The sequence below is a fragment of the Balaenoptera musculus genome, chromosome 9 (assembly GCF_009873245.2).
Source record: "Balaenoptera musculus isolate JJ_BM4_2016_0621 chromosome 9, mBalMus1.pri.v3, whole genome shotgun sequence".
NCBI classification, from domain to species: Eukaryota; Metazoa; Chordata; class Mammalia; order Artiodactyla; family Balaenopteridae; genus Balaenoptera; species Balaenoptera musculus.
In genome coordinates, this window is record NC_045793.1 from 92,206,746 (window position 1) to 92,228,210 (window position 21,465).

At 44.2% G+C, this 21,465-nt stretch overlaps 1 protein-coding gene across 18 annotated transcripts in view; it reads right to left on the reverse strand.

Moving 5' to 3' along the window:
* Nucleotides 1-13,728: 13,728 nt before the first annotated feature.
* Nucleotides 13,729-21,465, reverse strand: part of NRCAM (neuronal cell adhesion molecule) — a 312,757-nt gene continuing 305,020 nt past the window's right edge. For all 18 annotated transcript variants that reach the window (XM_036864178.1, XM_036864174.1, XM_036864173.1 and 15 more), the window contains one exon: nucleotides 13,729-16,249. In XM_036864178.1, the coding sequence (XP_036720073.1) occupies nucleotides 16,012-16,249 (238 nt within the window). In that variant the 3' untranslated portion in view covers nucleotides 13,729-16,011. The remainder of the gene's footprint in view (nucleotides 16,250-21,465) is intronic.

Consider the following 21,465-nt stretch of genomic DNA (forward strand, 5'->3'; position numbering starts at 1 on the left):
GCTTTTCCAGATTGAATGCCCCCCTGTATTAGTTTCCAGTTGCTGCTGTAACAAATCACCACAAACTTAGTGGCTTAAAAAACCCCACAATTTCCTATTTCACAGTTCTGGAGGTTAGAAATTCAGAGTTAGTCTAATTGGGCTCAAGTCAAGGTGTCAGCCTATCTGGTTCCTTCTTGTGGTTCAGTGGGGAAAATCCATTTCCTTGACTTGTTCAGCTTCTAGAGGTGGCTTGCTGCCAGTGGCCCCTTGTGTCACTCGAATCTCTTGCTTCCATTGTCACATCTCCTACTCCTCACTCTGACCCTCCTGCCTCCCTCTGTAAGGACCAAGGATTACATTGGGCTTACCCAGATAACCCAGAATTATCTCCTCATCTCAAGATACTCAACTGAATCACATTTGCAAAGTCATTTTTACCACGTAACGTGACATATTCACCAGTTCCAGGGATTAGGACGTGGACCTCTTCAGGGGCCATTATTCTCTTTCCATCCTTATCCTTTCCAAATTCCATTCATCTTTCAAGGTCCTCTCCTCTTCCTCAGCCCACGGTGACATCTGTCTTTGTATCCATAATTATAGTTTATATACCACTACAGGGCCTGGTCCTAGATCCCTAATTGTTGGACATGAGGTCACTCAATTTCTCTAATTGCTCTGAAGATGCCTTGAGTACAGATTATTGTTTATACTCCGCTGGCTCTCCTGCAACACTGGATATGGGCCATGCACCCCCAGATGTAAAAATTGCTTGATGGAAGGATCCATTCTTCTTTGGAGTAACGAGATGCAGAGCAGCAAATCCATACCTCCAAGTTTGCCCTCTTCTTCCTCCCTTTGCTCACTTAAGACAGAGGTAGGACTAAGCTTGGCTGAGCAGAGAGCTGAGACCACCAAATCATCATCTGCCCATGAACTTACTCCCCAGAGTACAGCTGGTAAGCAGTTAGCATGACCTTCACATTCTCACTGTGTCCTTCCCATCTCTGTGGAGAAGAATAACCATGACACAGCCGACAACCTCGAACAAGTCCCCACAGTGTTTAAAGGACTTTATGAAGCACTTATAAGTGTGGGGAAAGTCAAGAAGGCTTTGGTTCTGTCTTGGAGCATCTGGCAGCTTCACAACCAGTGGAGCCAGACGGTTCTTAAAAACTGGCTGTCCTGAGGTTGTGCTCTATGTGCTAAAATCAGAAAAGAGTAACATGTGGGTCTCTGTTCTTACATGAATGTGGGTTCAAGCCTGGGTATCCAGACATCGCATCTTTCCCTTTCACAGTCTTTGGACTGAGCGCCTACTGACTTTTTACATACAACAAGCTCTCCTTATATTTTTAAATATTAGTTTTCCACAACTGAACAGATGTTTGTTTTTGGCCTATTCTCCTCCCATTTGGAATATCAGAGTTTTATTGAATGTAGTTTAAGGAGAAATAATTCAAAGGAGGACAGAGCTAGTATTTTGGAGTCAGATACATTTGAGTTCATGTGCTAGATCTCTTCTATGGATGTGTGATCTCTGGAAAGAAAAGTGGGGCCACCTCACAGGATTGATGAAAATATTCAGTGGGAATGGACACTGCTTCCTAGATTACCTGGCATTTCAAAGGCACTAAAGGTGGGTTACTTCTTTTCTTCTCCAACCTCCCTTCAACGCAACAAATTCTTGGTAACTAAAGAGGATTAAATGCTGAAAACATATATAAAGTAGGAAAACATCACAAAGAATGTTTGCATTTGGGGACAGAATGTGAAAAAATATGAAGTAATTTGCAAAGGATTACGTCTTAGTCTGTTCAGGCTGCCATAACAAAATACCCTAGAATGGGTGGCTTAAACAACAGAAATTGATCTTTCACAGTTCTGGAGGCTGGAAGTCCCAGATCAAGGTGCCAGCCAACACCGTTCCTGGTGAGATGCTGCTTCCTGCCTTTTAAGTGGCTGTGTTCTCTCCGTATCCTAATGTAGGGTTGGGGCTTTAACATAATAGTTTTGGGGCAACACCTTCAGTCCATAACAGATTGTATGATCATGTCTATACCTGACCTTTCCTTTCATTTCAGATTTTACCCTGGGGAGTTTCGATTGTGTTAAGACCTATACAACTGCTTCCTCCCCCACTTCTCCATTTCTACCCTTGGCCGGGAAGGAGACCAGAAGCCGTGTCAGCATGGCCATGCTTCCGCATTTCCCCGCAGTTCTGGGGATAAGTGGGGTCTTCTTGCAGGTCTCCGGATGCACCTGCTCCATGAGTGTTCCCATGGCTCATTACGGATGAAATGGGACTTCTAGTGTTACCTCCATGAACCAGGACTCAGCCCTTCCAAGTTTGGAGAGAGAGATGCAGGGCAGGAAGGAGCGAGAGACAACAGCCCTAGAATCCCATATCCCCTCTCCTCCAAAGACTGCGTGGTCTCTCCCCATATAACCCTCCCCCGTCCTCCTTCCTAGTTGGTTGTCAATAGGAAGCATCAAGATGCCAGTTGCTGCTCATTTTCATCGCGATATCCCCGTATCTCCACTCAGTACTGCGATGCCGTATTCTGAAAATGCCTTTGATCACTGTGTTGTGAAAAGCTGTTCCATGCCCGTTTTCTTGTACTTAGTATCCAGCAGTATTATTTAAAAATATATCTTTTCTTTTTAGGGCATTGTAACCTTTTTTTCCGTTCCCTTTTAGCCAGAGAAGACAGAAAATAGGTGTGAAGGGAAAGCCACAAATGGGAGCTTTGAAAACGGATGCCTGCGCTAAAGGAAAGACATCTAGGTTTGCCCTGGTGGTCTGGGGAGTCATTTTCATTACTAATACCCACGGAATACAGAGTGGTTCCCTAGGCTGAGAGCTCTACTGTCTGGGAGAAGGAGAAAGGAGAATAGTAGTCATTTGAAAGGTCAAGGGTTCCCTGGTTAGCTGAGGACCAGCCCCACAACCCCAGAGACTTTCCAGTCCTGGGGTGGTCAGAGTTAAACTTGCTCACGTGGCTTCCCAGCGTTTCCGGAGCCGAGTGGGAAGGTGGTCATTTGTGCAGGCAAGCCTCCACTAGGAGTCTCAGCAACTCGGGTTCCTGGCCACTTAATCTCTGGACAGCCAACCTCCGACTCCACGCCCTGAAACCGGCATTCTCCCAGCTACAGCCCCCTTCTGCCAGCCACCCTCTCACCACCCAGCTGCCCTCAGACCCCTCTTCCCCCTTCCCCAACCTCCAGGACTGCAGCCACCTCAGGCCCCTATCCTAGGGAACTGCCAGCTCCCGGGGTTTTTTCTCACCTCCGGGAACAATCCCCCCTGGACTGCTCTGGTGGTCCACTGGGACAGTAAACAAGCAGTCCTTTTTGGCCCTGTTAGACCCCAGGGCCCAAATCACTGTCATTCCAGGCAATCCCTCTAAATTCCCCAAATGGGAGCCTTCTCTTACAGGGCCCTGCTGGTTAAACCATCAAACGTACACAAACCCATTCACACAAACCCATTCCGACGTCACGATTGGGCTGTTCACCTCAAAGGGCTTCCTCTGGGGCTGCCCTCCCCCTCCCTGCCGGCTCCTCTTTCCCTCCCGTGGGCACGGATGTCCCGACGTGACACCATGCCACCTGGGACAAGCCCAGGTTCTTGACCTCCTGGTGGGACTCGCCAAACGGACGCCAGGGACTCATCTTCCTCCGGTCAGGACGGCACAGTTCCCAGTACCGACTTACACGGAGCACTGAAGGCTTACACCCTGTCATTAATGACATGCTTGAGACAGGAGTTACCAGGCCCTTTCAATACCCATGTGGCCAGTACTTAAGCCACCACTAATGCACGGAACCTCACTATCGACTGTCGGAACCACAGTGCTCAGGCAATTCCTAATATTTTAGGATTGAGTGAGGTCATACAACAGTCCCAAGGAGAGTGCTTCGAGGACACTCACCTAGCTCATATGTTCTGTTCTTATCATGGAAAAATCCCAGGCCCAATTTGCTTTCACTTTGGAAGGGGCTCCGTATATATTACGAGGCTCCCAATGGGATATTTGAACAGTCCTGCAAGGCCTACATAACCTCTGCTGCCAGGATTGAAATACCGTACAATTGGAAAGTGCCGTTCTTAGCATCATTTTGATGACCTTAGGCTGAGGGTCCCTCTGAGGAAGCAGTGTGGGCAAATTTGCAAAGACCAGCTAAAGCAACACAAGGGGATAAATCAACCCTCTCAAGACCCAAGGCCCAGCCTCACCTGTCAAGTTTCAGGGCATCATCTGGTCCTCTAAGGGCTAAGAAATCCCCCCAGCAGTCAAACATCAATTACTCACGTTCCCCACCCCCGTCCTCACACTCAGGCAGAACACGTACTTGGTCTTTTCATGTTCTGGAGGCAACCCACCCCTCCTCTCTCACTAAGGCTTTGCCCCAGATGTGCAATCACGCGTGAGATTCTGCCACCTTCCATCGGGATGAAGCCCAACAGTGGGTTTCAGAAGCGGCCCAGTGGACAGTCCAGCAAGACTTCCCTTTAGTCCCCTCTGGCCTCACGTTCCAAGTCAAGTCGTCAGCCACGCCTGACTATGCCTCCTGGGGTCTCTGGACCAAACAGGAGTCCACCTGGCTTCCTACGCGGTTTTGGACTAAGCACCCACGCGCAGTAGCAGCCCAAAATACTCCCCCTGAGTGCCAGTTTGGGGCATCCTCTTGGGCTCTTATAGAAACTGAGGCACTAACAAGCCCCACCTGACTCCTCCAGACCCACGTTCCTATAACGTCCTGGGTTTGAGATGCCACCCAGCGGAAGCTCGGCACGGCTACTCATGCCTCCCTGGTAAAATGGAAATGGTACCCTCAGGATAGGGCAATACCTGAAGTCAAAGGCCTTTCCAAATTACAGGAGGACGTGGTTTCCCCCATGCTCAGCCCCTTGCCTGGGATGCCTGAGGAAGTAACAGTGCCCCACCTCCCCAGCTCTGGCTATTTGGGGATCCCCTTGGGACCAACCATCTGGGATGGATGGGGAGTTGGTGTTCTTCAGGGATGGCAGCGCCACCCTCATACACGATGCAACTGGAAGACACGGCTCCACCCGCCTCGCCTTGGGCACCTCGCTAGTGGAGGAGGCCCTCCAGCTCAGCCCAGGTGATGGAACTCAGCCCTGAAGGAGGCCATACCAAGGGGCCTTTCACAGATCCACATTTTCAGACTCTTGGGTGGTTGCTAATGGCCTCGTGGTTTGGTCTAGCCGTTGGCTAAGGGGCAGCTTTCTCACAGGAGGCAAGCCCACCTGGGGGACCAGATATGCAAGGAATTAGCTGAGTCCCCAGTTGCTATCATTTCTACTCACATTTCCGCTCACACTAATGGCGCCATATCAGAAGCTATTGTTAACAATCCGGCAGACGCCCCCGGCACTAAGCCCTCCACACTCCACCCAGACGCCTCAGGGTTCTGGACTGTTCCATCAACTCGAGAAATGGGCCACACAACTTTGGGTCACTGGGGAGCTGCTGTGCTTTAACAACTTGGCCTCAAAGGAGGGGACTTCCCTCTCCAGCAGCAGCCAAGCTTGCGACAAACCAACAAGTGCCTTCTCTGCTCCCAAACCAAACAGAGGTCATCCAGACGGGGACATACTCCCAGGGAGACCGACCACACTCCCGCTAGCAGACCGATTTCCTTGGCCCACTGTCCCCTTCTGCTGGGGCTTCCAGATGGGGTGTCACAATCACCAATACTTACAAGGGACCCCTCTTGGCGACCCCTACCCAGAATTCCTCTTCTAGACAGGTCATCCCTTATCCTGTTTATTCCTGCTCCTTTTGGATGGAGAGACATCACTGATTCTGACCAGGGCACCCACTTTACCTCTCAGGACACTCCACGGTGGCCTCTCCAACCTAATATTCTTCGCGTCTTCCATCCACGTTAGGGCCGCAGGCAGCTGGCCTCACGGAGCGTCTTAATGACCTTCTTAAAGAGGCACTCCTTAAATTACTTTCAGGCAAGTGGTCCCTGAAAGGGATCAAACTCTTGCCCCGGGCATTTCTAGCCAATAGCATCGCTATTGATAGCCTGAGACCCGTACAAAACACACCTATATTGTAAATAAGGTTTTATTGGGCCTCAGCCACACCCACTTGTTGAAGTATCGTCCACACCTGTGGCTGATTTCCCTGCACAGCCGAGTAGCTGGTGGCCTCAAAAGCCTCAATTGTTTGCTATCCGGTCCTTTGCAGAAAAGGTTTGCCAACCCTGCTCTATTGTGTGGTGTTTGGCTTGCAGGAGGGCAAGAAGGGTAGGCAGTATGGTTGGGAGACTAGAGATGAAGAGATGTTACATGTATTCAACACACATTTTGGAAAAAACATAGTGAATTGGCTGTTGGGTTTGCTGGGTGGGGAAGGAAAAAAACAATGACTCCTGAGAGTTTTGCCTTGATTGAGCCAACGTGAGGCTGGTTACTGAGATTGGGTGCATCGGGCAGGGAAGAGTTAGAGCATAAAACAGCTCAAGACTTAAATTTTGAACAGGTTAATTCTGAGATGTCAACGCCGCCTCATTTGGATGGAGAATTGAGAGCTAGGAAACAGATGCTGTTAAGGTCCAGGAGAGCAAACATGAGAGACAGCAGGAAGGAGGAAGGACGGCAGTGAAAAAGCCTGGGAGAAAAAAAATGAGAGAAGAGGGATGCCATGAAGCACTGAGTTGAAGATGTCAACAAGCCAGGGTTTTGGAAAAGCCTCACAGGTGGACTTGCCCCACAGAGACGCAAATTAGAGGGGGACTGTCTCCCAGGCCTTGCGAGGTCTGGGTGTGTATTAGAGCCGACGTGCATCCTCAGATGCCTGACAAGACAGCCGTCCACCCCACGGCCGGGTGGAGTGGGAGAGATGGCTTCTGGAAGACCTTCCTCTAGAAGGCAGGCTGGGTCCTGACCCCTGCATTTACCACCTGGAGATGGGGGCAGAGCCAAAGGCCCTCCACCTCCCTGCCGCCTCCTTGGGCAGGCCATCCAGAGACAAAGAGAGAACCAAGAGAGGAGTCACTTAGGCCCAGTTCCTTTTTTCTTTAAAAACCAGTGTTATATTGCATCAAAGCTCAATAAAACTGTAGAAAAATGAAATAAAGTAATTAAAAAAAACAGCAATATTGATATAACTTACATACTGTTGTCCCCAAACGAACAGACTATCAGTTATTTCCCCAGCAAAAACGTGTTTCTTCTGGATCAGAAAAAACTGCATTTCCGGATCTACAACCATGAGGAACCACTGAGCAAATGTCCCCCAGCACGGGAAGCAGCAGGCTTTTATAGAGGGAGTTGGGAGGGCGTGAGTAAACAAAGAACCTTGGCTTCTCATTGGCTGAGTCCTTGCCAGGAAAGAAGAGGAGTCTTTTTCCTGTTTGGCTCTGCTATCAGCACAGGGCATGAGAGCTCCCCCTTCTGGTCTCCCAATTCAGTTTGAGGTTTCTGTTTTATAGCTTTTTACAATATGATAAAACATACCCATTTTAAGTATATAGTTTTGAGTCCTGACAAACACACCCCTGTAAACACCACCATAATCAAAATATAGACCATTTCCGTCATCCCTAAAAGTTTCCTCAGCCCCCTTGCAGTAAATCCCTCCCCACTCCTCGCCCCAGGTAACAGCTGATAGGCTTTCCATCAGTGTAGATTAGTTTTGCCTGTTCCTGTGTTTCATATAAATAAAACTCGTTTGGCTTCTTTCAGCGGAATGAGTTACCTGTATCAGTAGTTTATTCCTCTTTATTGTGGATTAGTATTTCACTGCTATGAATTTTGGTATGATATAACAGAATTTGTTTATTATGTGATGATGGACATTTCGGTTATTTCAAGTTTTTTGCTATTATGAAAAGAGCCTAGTTTCTTCTTTTAATCTCAGAAGGTAAATCACTCCCATACCTACAGGTGGGAGAGGAGAGAGGCTGGCACGTAGGTTGAGTGCTGTATTTCCCACACGTTAGGATGCATTAGAATCACCCAGAGTGCTTGCTAAAGCACAGATGCTGATCTCCACCCCAGAACTTCTGACTCAGTAGACCTGGGGTGGGTCAAGAATTTGCATTTCTATCCAGTACTGCTGACGCTGCTGTTCCAGGGACCACACTTTGAGAACCACTGATCTTGTGGGGTCTTCTAGAAAAAACAGGAGGACAGGGAGGGGAAGTGACCTGTAAGGGGGTACTGTACTCATCACAAGCCTCATTTATACACAGACCTGATCACTCTCAGATACACGTAAGCCTAGGGATGGTTTATCTTAACAGCTTTATTGAGGTATAACTTACCACAAATTCACTTGTTTTAAGTATACAATTCAATGATTTTTAGTAAATTTATCAAATTGTGACATCATCAACACTGATCCAGTTTTAGAACATTTCCATCACTCCAGTAAAATCCCTCCTGCCAATTTACAGTAATCCCCGTTCCCATTACCAGACAAACATTAATCTACTTTCTTTGTAGTTTTGCTTTTTTGGACATTTCAGTAAATGGAATCACATAGTATGAAGTCTTTTGCGTCTGGCTTCTTAATTTAGCATAATGTTACGGAGGGTCCTCCATGTTGTTGCAGGTATTAGTACTTAAAAAAATTACCAAATAGTATTCCATTTAATTGTATGGATTTATTGTTTAATTGCACAGATAGACCATATTGTGTTTATGCATTCATCAGTTCATGGACGTCTGGGTTATTCTTTGGCTATTATGATGAATGCTGTGAACTGTTGCATACAAGTCTTTGCATGGACGATTTTTTTCATTTCTTTTCGGTATATACCAGGAGTGGAATTTCTGGGTCGTAAGGTAAATTTGTATGTAACATTTTAAGAAATGGCCAAACTGTTTTTCAAAGTGGCTGAACCATTTTATAATCCCACCAACAATGCGGGGTCCATTTTCCCTACATATATTGTTGTTTTTCATGGGAGGAATACGAGAGAATTTGAGATCAACCTGTATGAAGAAATATATTCAAAACACTGTTCATTAAATATTTTAAGTGCACACACAGTGTGTGGAAACGTGTTGTTTCTCCACGCTGGTTTCAGTCTTGGCTGCACATTAGAATCATCTGGGGAGCTTTGAAAAACCCTGATGCCAAGCTACCTCTCAGACAATTAGAACAGAGACACGATGGGGGGGGGGGATGGGCAGGCATAAGGACTTTTAAAGCTCCCAGGTGAGTCCAATATGCAGGCTGAGTCTGCGTGCACATGCACACACACATGCGCAAAGTTTGTTGATTAAAAAAAGTTTGCTGAGTCATTCACTGAGATAATTGCTAAAGAGTTACAGCTGAAGCAAGACAGTGTCTATAGGACACACTGAATGAGACTGGAGAGGTTTGATGGCTACAGGAAGAACAAAGAATACACTGCCTGGCGAATAGTAGCTTTTGTGATTATCATCATTTACTTTTCCTGGGATTAGTTCAACTTTTTCAACCTTTTTGACCATGAAGTGGAGGAGAGAAAATGATAATGGAAGGGAGTGAGTGGGGAGGGGAATCAGGTTTTGACGGTCTGTTAGTTTTCGAAGGGAGAGACCTGGTGTTTAAATGTCAATAGACAGTCCCATTGAGCAGAAGAAGGGTTAAGATGGGTAAGAATCCACCAAGCAGAAGTTCCCAGATGCAGGTAGAAGGACTGATCCCCTATTTTAACGGAAGGCGTATTGCAGCAGGCATTGTGGTTTGCTAGCAGGAAGATGAGGGAATTCCCATCTCTATTTTTTTTTTCTTTCTGTAGTGAATTGTGATATAAGGTCATTTTGTAGAGTCTGATGTGTTGTGAGGCTGTGTGGGGAGAGGGGTTAGGGCTGAATGTTTGAGGAGAGTAGAGAAGATTTGAAAGAGCTATTGCTGAGTGTGAGAATATAAGTTCACCTGAGAAAAATAAGCAGGGCCGTGTGGAGAGTAGAACCATTTGAAAATTTTATGATTTTATAACGACACCGACCTCTATTCTATTTCTCAGCTCCTAGGGGCAGGCGGGAGAAAGCAGACAGTAGATTGATCCTTAGGAACATGATACCTCCACAGGGCAAAGGGCTTTGGGGTAAAGCAGGAGTGTTTCAAAAATAATGGACTATAAAATCCATGCTGGAAAAGGGATGGAGAAAGAAATACAACAAACTTACTTAAATTAAAAAAAAAAGAAAGACTCACAAAGTAGTGGTTCCCAGTGGGGAGAGGGAGGGGGGAGGGGCAAGACAGGGGAGGAGAGGGGAAAAAAAAGAATAGGAAGAAGCTTAAGGGGACAGTGGGTTGGAGGGGAGGTTGTGGGCAGAGAGCGGGAGGCTTAGATTTTATTATTAGGGAGGCACAGATGTGAAGGAGCGAGCCCGGGGGTGGATGGGTTGTCCACATGGGTGATGGCAAATCTCACTGTCTCCACTTCCTCACCTTGTACTCACTCCTCAGCTGTCTTCAGTCTGTCACTACACTCCACCCAACGGCTTTTCCTAAGGTCTCAGATGACCTCCGTATCTTCAAATCCAAAAATCTTCTGCTCCTCATTTTGCTTGACTTTTCGGCATTAAGTGACACTGTAAACCATTCCCTGTTCTTGAAGTGGTCTCTCTCACTGGCTTCCAAGACAATGCACTCTCCTTATTTCTTCCCAACTTCTCTGGCTCCTGTTTACTGGTCTCCTTTAGATGTCCAGCTGCCTCTTCCTAGCCACACCCTAAGGGAGTTTCTTAATAGGAGGTAATCCTCAGCTCTCTTGTCTATTTTCCCCTAGGCAATCTCATCCTGTGCCTCTTGGCTTCAATCACTATTCATCACCTTCGAAGTTTCTTTTGAGCACTAAGCCCATATATCCAATTGCTACTAGTGACTTCCACTTGGATGTCTCAGAGGCTTGTCAAACTCCTCATTTATTAACCTGAACTCATAACTTACCCCAGATCTGGTTCTCTCCTCATGTTCCCATCTAAGTGAACTTCATGTCTGGTTACACAAGTCAGAAATCTCAGTGCCATCTTTGATGTCTCCCTTTCCCTCAACCTCCCATATCTGATCTATCACTCCCATCAGTTTCCTTCCTAAATATCTTTAGAATCCACCCGCTTCTCTCCATCTCCAGTGATATGATCTGGATCCAACCTCTATCATCTCTTGTCTGAACTACTGTGAAGCTTCCCAGTGGCTTTTATCAACCTCTCTGGCTCTTTTCCAGCCCATTCTCTGCACTAAATCCTATGAATTCCACCTCCTCCCCAAACAGATCTGGTCATATAACGCTTTACTTCAACTCCTTCAATTACTCCCCTCTTTCCACTGCCCCTTGAATAAATACAAAAACCTGTCCTTTGGTGCTCAGGACCTCTGGCCCCTGCATCTGCTCTGGGCACACGGGCCTCTGCTGGGCAGCTGCTTTGTCCTGCCGTCTCCCCTGGGTCCTACTGTCCCCCAGCTCCCAGCTCCTCAGGGAAGCCTCCCACCGCTCTGAACAGGTCAGCCTCCTCCATCACTTGCTCTCATGGACCGGCGTTCCTCCCCCTTGGAGCGCTTATCTTGGTGGAATTACACAGTCATTCAGGTGGTTATCTGATTAATGTCTGTCTTCTCACACCAGACTCCAGGCACCGTGAGAGCAGGAACCACATCTGGTTTTGCTCATCTGGACCCTCCCCACTCAGCAAAATGCTTGGTGGTCGTAGGTGCTCAAACATTTTTTTTTTTTTGGCGGCGGCAATGACTGAGAATCACAGGATTTAAGCAGAAAGGGATGTTAGAAGTCATCTGCTTTCTGTCATTTTAAAGTTGAAGAAACGGAGGCCTGGAGAGGTGGGAGAGGGGGGGCTCACTTGTACACAGTTCCACAGCTGGTTGATGGCAGACCTGGAAGGTACACGCTGGTCTCTTTCCACCTCCACCTGGGAACTGTTTGCTTGTTTGTTTCTTTAACATAAATCCTCTACGAGTATTCTTTCCCTCTGCTGCTTTTTCTAAAGTGAAGAAGAAAAGCTGTCTGTGCTTAAACTGTGCTTCTTGTGCTAACCAACCACAAGACATCAAACCACTGGGGGCAGACAAGATGGCACGATCGGGAGAACGGGGGACCACTTTCGGGACCCGCCCCTCCTTCAGCCCCACCACCTGGCAGGCGAGGGGGTATCTGGGGGGAGCCAGGAGGCCCCCTACTCCTCCTTCTGCCCCTGCTGATGGGCTGCCAGCCACCCAGCCACAATCAATACGAGGGAGGAGATTAACAAGGCTCAAGGTGACACAGGCGTACTCCCTGGAGGTCGTGAACTCGTCAGAGGAAGCTGCATTTTCCCCGGTTACAGCAGGCAATCATTTTCTGCATGATCAGACCCAGTCTGACTATCAAAGGCGGTTGGCATTGTTTCTCCAGAGGCTTCGTTTTCCTGCAGTTTCTTTTGCATTGAATAAAGTACGGGAGCCCTCTGGTGGTAATTTGTAGAAAAATCTCATGAGCCGGAGAGATTTGCTCAGTTCAGGTGAGACTTCTCAGTTCTTTGCATTTCTTTCCTTTGCCTCCACGAGCTATTTCCAATTATTTTATCAGACATCAAAAGTAAACGAGGTTACACTGGGTTATATCAATTGTCTAATTTCTTCTTCACCCTGCAAAGTCAACTTTATAAATACAGATCTGAAGGAACTGAATGATAAAAAAAGTTTGCTAAAATTACTTAAATTATGAAAGTAAAATTAATCATTATGCTTTAAAATACAGAAATATCAATTACATTTTTTTGGAGAATTTTCACATCGTAGGTCCTCAATAAAATTTGAAATTTATGAAAAAAAAAAAAGGAAACCAGGGCCATTACAAATCATCTGAACAAGAAGGCATCAACAGACCAATGCTTTTTGTAGTCAGGCTTTACAGCTCGCCAGCCCCCGTTGCTAAACAGAGCTGTGACTGATGACGTGGCCTGAGGATGTAGATTGTGAATCTGGATCACGGTGTAGACTGGAGACCCTGACTTGCTGCTCAGAAGTGAATGCTCTCCATGGTAAAAAGACTAATAACAAGGTCTACATAGGGTCTATTAGCATCTTACGTTGATGTATATATCATGTTGTTATCCAAGTAACTGTATAGGGAGAGGGAGCTCTGTGCCAGCAGAAGGTCTTGTGGATGGAAAGCTGGGACCAGGGGACCAAGGGCAGGTGGAGGGACAGAGGAACAAGCCAGGTCTTGGCTGTTTGCAGAGCTGGACAGGTGTGAGACACGAGAATTGGGCTGTTGAGAAGGGGGTGGATGACACACCCGGGAGTGATACCTGTCAACGCCCAAACTGTGTCATCAAGCAGGAGAGGTTAAGGAATCCAGTTGCCGTGGCCGGGGACAGTGGAGGTCCAGGAGGGCAGAAGAGAGGGTGACCGAAGGCACCAGCGAACAGGCCTGCAGAGGTCAGGCTTCAGGAAAGGAAGCAGCACCTGACTTCTCAGACTGTTTCTCCAAAGGCTGGTAATATTTACTTCGCCTTTGCATTACAATGTTTGATATGCCCTTCTTTTATTAGCTCTCTCTTATATTGCGTCCAGTTTTGCATTTAATTTCCTCTGCCTTTTAAAAGCAAAAATCAAAATTTGCGTTATTTTAAAACATTAGCAGGGACTTCCCTGGCGGTCCAGTGGTTAGGACTCTGCACTTCCACTGCCAGGGGCCCGGGTTCGATCCCTGGTCGGGGAACTAAGATCCTGCAAGCCGCGCAGCACGGCCAATAAAAAAATAAAATAAAATAAAACATTAGGAAATCTAGGTTTGAAAAAGTTAAAAATCACAAAGAGATCACGACTGTTTAATAGTCACTTTTTTGACGGAAATCCAGTCACATCTGCCTGTACCGTTACATATACCATTACTTGGACATTCACACTCCACTAGGAACATGATATATTACAAAAGAGAGAGGGACTTTTAAAACCACATTTAATTTTTAATACAAACTCTGTTGCACAAGTACAGAAATGACCCCTTCATGCACAAATTTAGCATCTACCATTACGGAAGAGGAAAAACTGTACTTTTCTTGTCCTCACACACACTGGCAAATTTTGAGTAACTTATCTTTGTGCTCTCGGATGGCAAGGCAGCCTGTTTTGTCTTTCTGGATTTCCACTAGAAAGGTTGATCTGTGAAAAGTGAATATTGGAGATATGAAACTAGGTAGGGCCATCTTTACCTGGGATTACTTCAAACTGTGCTTAGGCAAAGCTCTGAAGATTTCTTCTAGAAACCTGCTGTCAATATGGAAAATAGTTCACTCTTTCAGTTTCACAGCAAAAAGGGAAAATAAAAACCCAAAAGGCATTTAAGTAAATGCTTTCCAATCCCATGCACTGTATTAATTAGCTAACATCTTATACAGTACAACATAAACATCGCTGGCATGTTTATTTGCACGTAACACCTATAAGCATATAGCATCTACACTTTAAGTGTATTTACAGATTCAACAAAATATCTACATATAAAAAGCTTTACTTAAAATTAAACTTGATGCAAGTTATGAGAAACCAATTTATTGGCAAATGAAACTGAGCATTCCTTCAACCATAGGTTGTTATAGAATTTCATATTTGGAAGGAAACCATTTGATAGATATTATTTATGAATATGATAGAATATATACGCTTCTTTCTGAAACTGGAGATGTAATCCCTTTGACTGTTGGCCTTGTTAGCACTTGTCAGATTTCTTAGATTCTGAAAGGCATCCGTGCAATTTGTATACACATTGTTTAATGCTGCAGAGTTTCAAAAGCTGCCACATACATAAAGACTTAGAGGAAAATATATTCCTGTTGGTGTGCTGTTGTATCCTGTTAGTTTTGGAATAACTTGTTTTTTTTTTTAAATTTTCTACCTACCAAGTTGACATCTTTCTTACTGAACGTGACTTGTATTAATAGGACCCATAAAAGACCACAAAATCATCACTTGCTCCAGTTGGTGATAAAGCTTTTCTTTTTATACCTATGGGGGAAATCATGCTCCTTAAAATAAACTGTCTTCCTAATTTTATTTTCACAGTTCCTTTCTTTTTTTCAGCATTGCAGTTTTCATGAACTATGCTTTTTCAAAGTTACTTTTAGACAATGATAGTAATCTAGGACTCCGAGTCGACTGTACCGAATGATACAGTAGGCGGTACGTTGTGGAATGCTTATCGTCTGAAGGCACTGCATGTGTCTTGCCTTGTGCTTTCTGGAATAATTTTTGACACTGAATTGGAGTGATCTGTTTGGTATTCTCTCGGTCTGCCATAAATGCCAAGATGCATTGCAATACGCATTGTTTATGCCTAAAAAGCACTGAAAGGAGAGAGGATGTCAAAGGTAGAACACTGTACCGTTGTAATACCTGGACGATTAAGAAGTCTATGGAGTAAGAGGGGCAAAGAGCAGGTAAGAGAGTGTCAGTAAGCATCAGCAAACGCACCTGTCATAATTAACTCATTCAGCAAGGAGAGACTGTACACACTGTCCTAACAGTCTCCCAAAAAGACTAACGACAGCTAGACATAGAGTCACCAATTTCACGACAATGCCCACGAAGACATTGAAGTTCTAGAGAATACTACAGTAACACTCTTGACAATGAAAACGGAATTCATATTTAGGGGTTCAGCGGAGGAGAGTATAAACAAAGTACCAACCTATGTTTGAATAACATACACAGGTATATTCTTTAAAGGTGTAGCATTTTTCATGCATCCTAGTGAACTGTATCCCGAAGAGGGAAGAACATGATCTGTTGATGACACTGTGTTATTTTTTATCAGTTCTTAGGAAATCAAGATAACCTATGTTGAATGAAAAAGTATGCACTTTGCACTGCAGTTCACATTAAGATATCATTTGACTGAGTTAGGTTCTTGCTTTGATGGTTCTCATCATATGAACACACAGCAGAACACAGACTTTCTGCCTCAATGTTCAGAGTATGAGAAGGTGGACAGACAAATACTTAAGATAAACATTCGAGAAAAGTGGGATATTGGCAAAGAGCTCACAGATTAAACAAAGGAATTCATGGCGTTGACCGGAGACGGTGCCTCTGAGCTTTCGTTTCCTTCAGCTGGTTCTTTCTCTTTCTTACCACTGTACTGTCCAATAAAGGAGCCGTCCTCATTGAACTGGCCATTCACCCCCTCTCCATAGTCAACTAGGCTGTCATCACTATCTTCCTTTTTCACAGTCCTGTCTGAAGGTGTTCGACTGCCTTTTTTTAAAGGCTTGTGGTCTTCTGCATCACTGGAAAAAAGAGAAAACATTTTCGTCAAGACTGGCATTTAGGTAAAAGGCTTGGTTCCCAAAGATCATGCATGCAAATTATGAGAAAGCATTTGGAGCCCTGAGCTTCTCTAGCCCAATTTAATCGTCAGGTGGCCTCCAAAGACCGGGACATGGTTGGAATGAAAGGCAAGTGCAGAAGTGGTTTAATCATGAAGTCTTCGGTAGGTGGATGGCTTTGTAGGGTGCATGTCAATATCAATGACACATTCTGGCTACTGATTTGGAAGCAATTCGGAAATCATCACAAGCATTACAAAAGGAAGAACTGAGAAAAGCTGAAAATCATCACTACTTTAATAGAATTAGAAAGGGGGTAAAAGCTTATGACAAGTTGAGAAGTTAGTATGTTAAACTGCATAATATCTCTGATTCCTTGGATATGAATGGAGAATGATTTTGGTTAAGAGTGAAATATGGATTTTTGTTTTTCTGAGCAAGAAGCAAAATCCTGCATCTCAAATCTTTTTGTTACTGAGTACAGGCCAGACTTGTAAACTTGAACCTTACCTTTCAAGAGACCTACACATTCCATTAAAAGGATGCAGAAGAAACAAATGAAAATAGCCTAAGAAGAAAAGCAAAATCCTTATACTGATTGTATACAGTATTTTTTTTTCTGTAAGAATTTTAGTTAATGGGTAAAGATTTATTAATTTGGAAAGAGACATACTTTAACTTCAGGGCACTGCATCTGTACTATTAATGGCATGTCAATATATTCTGAAGAGTGTGAGTGCAAATGCAAAAGCAAAGATTTCCTGCCCTCACTTTTACCTTACTACTCCCTTCTCCGCAGTGTGGAATCTGAGGAGTGTAATTTTATAAAAATGTGTAGGACTCTCTCTATATATTTGCTTATGTCTCTTTTGAACCCCTAAGCACAATATCTGGAAGTAGCAGAGTAATCACTATGTTTAAGAACATTCACTCACACGTCAAGTAACTAGGTATGCATACTGACCTAGTCCCTAACAGGTAACATTTGGTTTCAAAAAAAAAAGGAAAAAAAAGGCAATGACATCTTTTGTATTCTTTCAAAGAACAAAAATCCAAGGCAAAAATGGGAAACATAAACAACATTAGTAAAAAATAAAAAGATTTCATGTAAAAGACAGGTCCCATGAGCTGCAGTATCTCACCTAGGAATTTGTGTTAGGATTTAACTGCTCCCTCTCCTTTGAAGAGTAACTCTTTTTTATTTTTAGCCAAGATACAAATATTTCACGATGCACAAACATTCTGGCTCTTCGGCCAATAATTTCTACTAGGGTCTCCAGTTTTTCACCAAGGAGAAAATTTCAAGACTAGAAAATAATACTGGCTTCACATGACTTTGGCATATGCTATTGAAAATTACCTGTTTTAGCAATACACAAGTGCTTGTCACAAATTAAATAAATGATATTATCGTTTTACTAAACAGCTGGGGAGGTATCACAGAGTCTTGGGGTGGCCTGTGTTTGGGGCATTGTAGGGAACATAGCATCCAGTTCTCCAACCCACTGTAAGAATAACTTGCACATTTTTGGAATTTAATCATTAGCTTCTAGGCTGCGCTCGAATACTTCCTGTGAAATACTGCCCATGACTTGGTGAGACACTTAATTCTACTGAGGAGTTCAATAGTGAGCAGAATTTTGTCACCTGGATTCCAACTATTAGTATTATTCTGCTTTGTAGAACTAGTGTTCCAAGGTGTACACTCCAGGAAATTCTAGTCTATGGCATTTCTTTGATTCATCCATCCATCCATCCATGATACATCTAATAAATGTTTACTGAGTGCCTACTCTAAGACATAATGTTCTAGTCGTACGGGATAGAGCAGCAACAAAATAGACTAAAGCCCTGACTTCACTGGGCTTACTTCTAGTAGGGGAAAATACAGACAATCAACATATTTTAAAAATTAGTTATAGAGTGTGTCAGAAGGTGATTAGTGCTATGGAAAATATAGAGCTGAGTAAAGAGGATGGAAGGTGTCAGGGGAGGGGATGGAAGACTGACATTCAAATAGGATGTCCAAAAAAGGCCCTGTTAAGAAGTGACATCTGATCAAAGACTTAAAAGGGTTGAGTTAGCCAGGCGGATAGCTGGTGGGAGAGCCATTATGACAGGAGTAACAGCAGTGCAAATGCCCTGAGGTGGGGCAAGCCTGTTCTAGGAATGGCAAAGGAGCTCAGAGGGAGGTGGGGGGTGGAGCGGGGGAGAGGGAGGGAGAGAGGGAGAGATTAAAGTAAAAGAGGTAATAGAGCTAGATCAGGGTCTTGTAGGACATTGTAAGGATTCTGTCTTTAACTCTGAGTGAGATGGGAAGTCACTGGAGAGTTTTCAATGGATAAGTGACATGATCTGATTTACATTTTAAAAGGATAACTGTCGGGCTTCCCTGGTGGCACAGTGGTTAAGAATCCACCCGCCAATGCAGGGGACACGGGTTTGAGCCCTGGTCTGGGAGATCCCACATGCCGCGGAGCAACTAAGCCCATGCGCCACAACTACTGAGCCTGCACTCTAGAGCCCACGTGCCACAACTACTGAGCCCGCGTGCCACAACTATTGAAGCCCGTGTGCCTAGAGCCCGTGCTCCACAACAAGAGAAGCCACCACAATGAGGAGCCCGCGAACCACAACGAAGAGTAGCCCCCTCTTACAGCAACTAGAGAGAGCCCGTGCGCAGCAACGAACACATAACGCAGCCAAAAATAAATAAATAAAATAAATAAATTTATAGAAACAAAAGGATTACGGTCATCAGTGTTACGAATAGCCTACCCTAGAGGGAGGAGTTGGCAAACTACAGCAAAATCGGGCCGTGCCCATTTATTACGTATTGTCTCTGGCTGCTTCTGCGCTGCAACAGAATTGTAGAGTGGCAGCAGAAACCGTGTGGCCTGTAAAATCTAAAATACTTATTATTGGGCCTTTTACGGAAGAAGTTTGCCAACCCCTGCTCTAGGGGGCTAGGGGAATTACAGCAATAATCCAGGAGTGAGAGGGCTATGACTCGGGCCAGAGTGGAACACTGGGAGTGGTCCAAAGTGGTCATTACAGACATATTTTGAAGGTAGCACCAACAGGATTTGCCGATGGATTGGATATGGAATAACAGAGGAAAAAGACAACACCAACATTTTTGGTTTGAGTAGCAGGAAGGATGGAATTACCCTTACTCAGGAGCGCAGCATGTTTTGGCTGGAAGATCAGTGGTTCAGTTCTGGACATGTTCAAGTTTGACACATCAGGGGAACCACTCCTTTAATCATTTTGTGAGTCTAGTATAACACTGATATCTAAAACCAACAAGAACACTCTGAGAAAGTAAAATTACATGCTAATCTCATTTATGAACACAAATGATGAAAAAATCCCAAAGAAATCATGGGCAAATAGAATTTAGCAATCTGCTAAAAAGATAATATATCGTGACCAGGTTGGGTTGCATTCCAGGAATGCAAGCTTGTTTTAGCATTTAAACACCAATTCATATAATTCACTATTTTAGCAGAAGAAAAGAAAAATATTTTATGATCATCTCAGTAGATTTAGAAAAAAGGTATATGGTAAAATCCAACACACATTCACAAAAAAACTTTCATACACTGGGAACAGAAGTATCTTCATTAATCTGATTGTGTCTATAAGAAACTTTGAGTTAATGTCCTCCTTGATGGTGAATGTTGAAAGTTTTCTGTTTGACATCAGAAATAATAATTAGGACTTCTAATCAAAACTGTATTGGAGGGACTTCCCTGGTGGTGCAGTGGTTAAGAATCTGCCTGCCAATGCAAGGGACACGGGTTCAAGCCCTTGTCCGGGAAGATCCCACATGCCGTGGAGCAACTAAGCCCGTGTGCTGCAACTACTGAAGCCCACGTGCCTAAAGCCTGTGCTCTAGAGCCCGCAAGCCACAACTACTGAGCCCGTGTGCTGCAACTACTGAAGCCCACGTGCCTAAAGCCTGTGCCCCACAATCAGAGAAGCCACCGCAATGAGAAGCCCGCGCACTGCAATGAAGAGTAGCCCCCACTCGCTGCAACTAGAGGAAGCCCGCGTGCAGCAACGAAGACCCAACGCAGCCACCCGAAAACAAACAAACAAACTGCATTGGAAGTACTAAGCAATATGATAAGAAAAAGAAATAGAAGACGTGTATTAAGAAGAAAAGAACTGTCATTATTCATAAATGATATGTTATGTATGTAAAAAATCCAAAAGAACCTACAGGCAAACATCAGAATAAAAACAGAGTTTAGTAATGTTGCTTAATACCATATTAGCATAAAAGTAAATTTTATTTAAGAACTTGCAAACAAGTGGAAAATGAAATTTAAAAAATAATTCCATTTTGGATACCATAAAAATATGAAGTAGATAAGAACAAATCGAACAAAAATATGTGTAAGACCCCCATGAAAATGAAACTCGTGTTCAGAGCTATTAAATAAGAGGTAAATAAAATGGAGGGATATACCATAACTATGGACAGGAAGACCCATGGTAAATATGTTAACTTTCTTTATATTGCTCTTTAGATTCAATTTATTTCCAATAAAAACACAGTAGGTTTTTATGTGGATCTTGGCAAGCTGATTCTAAGATGTATACGTACATGAAAAGGGCCAAGAATATCTAAAAACTTCTGTAGGAAGAATCACAAAGTTGGAGGACTTGACCTACCAGCTATCAAGACTCATTCAAAGCTACTGTATTAAGACAGTGTAGTTTTGGGGCAGAGGTAGACGAATTGATCAGTGGAATAGAATACAGGGAGATCTTTTCTTGGCTTTATTCCTACATCAAATTTTCATGTCATCATAACTGGAATCATTTTTAAAATCCTATTTTCCAATTGTTTGCTGGTACAAAGAAATATAATTGACTTTTATGTTAATTTTGTGTCAGGCAACATTACTAAACTCTCTTATGAATTCTAATATTTTCCTGCAGATTCATTTGGATTTTTATACACACCATCACACCAGTCATGAGTAATGGCCAGGGAAGGGGCTCCCTGGAAACATCCTTTCCAGCTTAATGGCCATAGTGGATGAGAATCTACAGCAACATGGGCTGTGCTTGAAAGAAGAGAAGTAAAGAAAAGGGAGGCTCTACCCACAAACAGAGTCTTTCCAGAAAAAGGTGTTCAAAGGCATCTCAAGATCTTTTTAAGA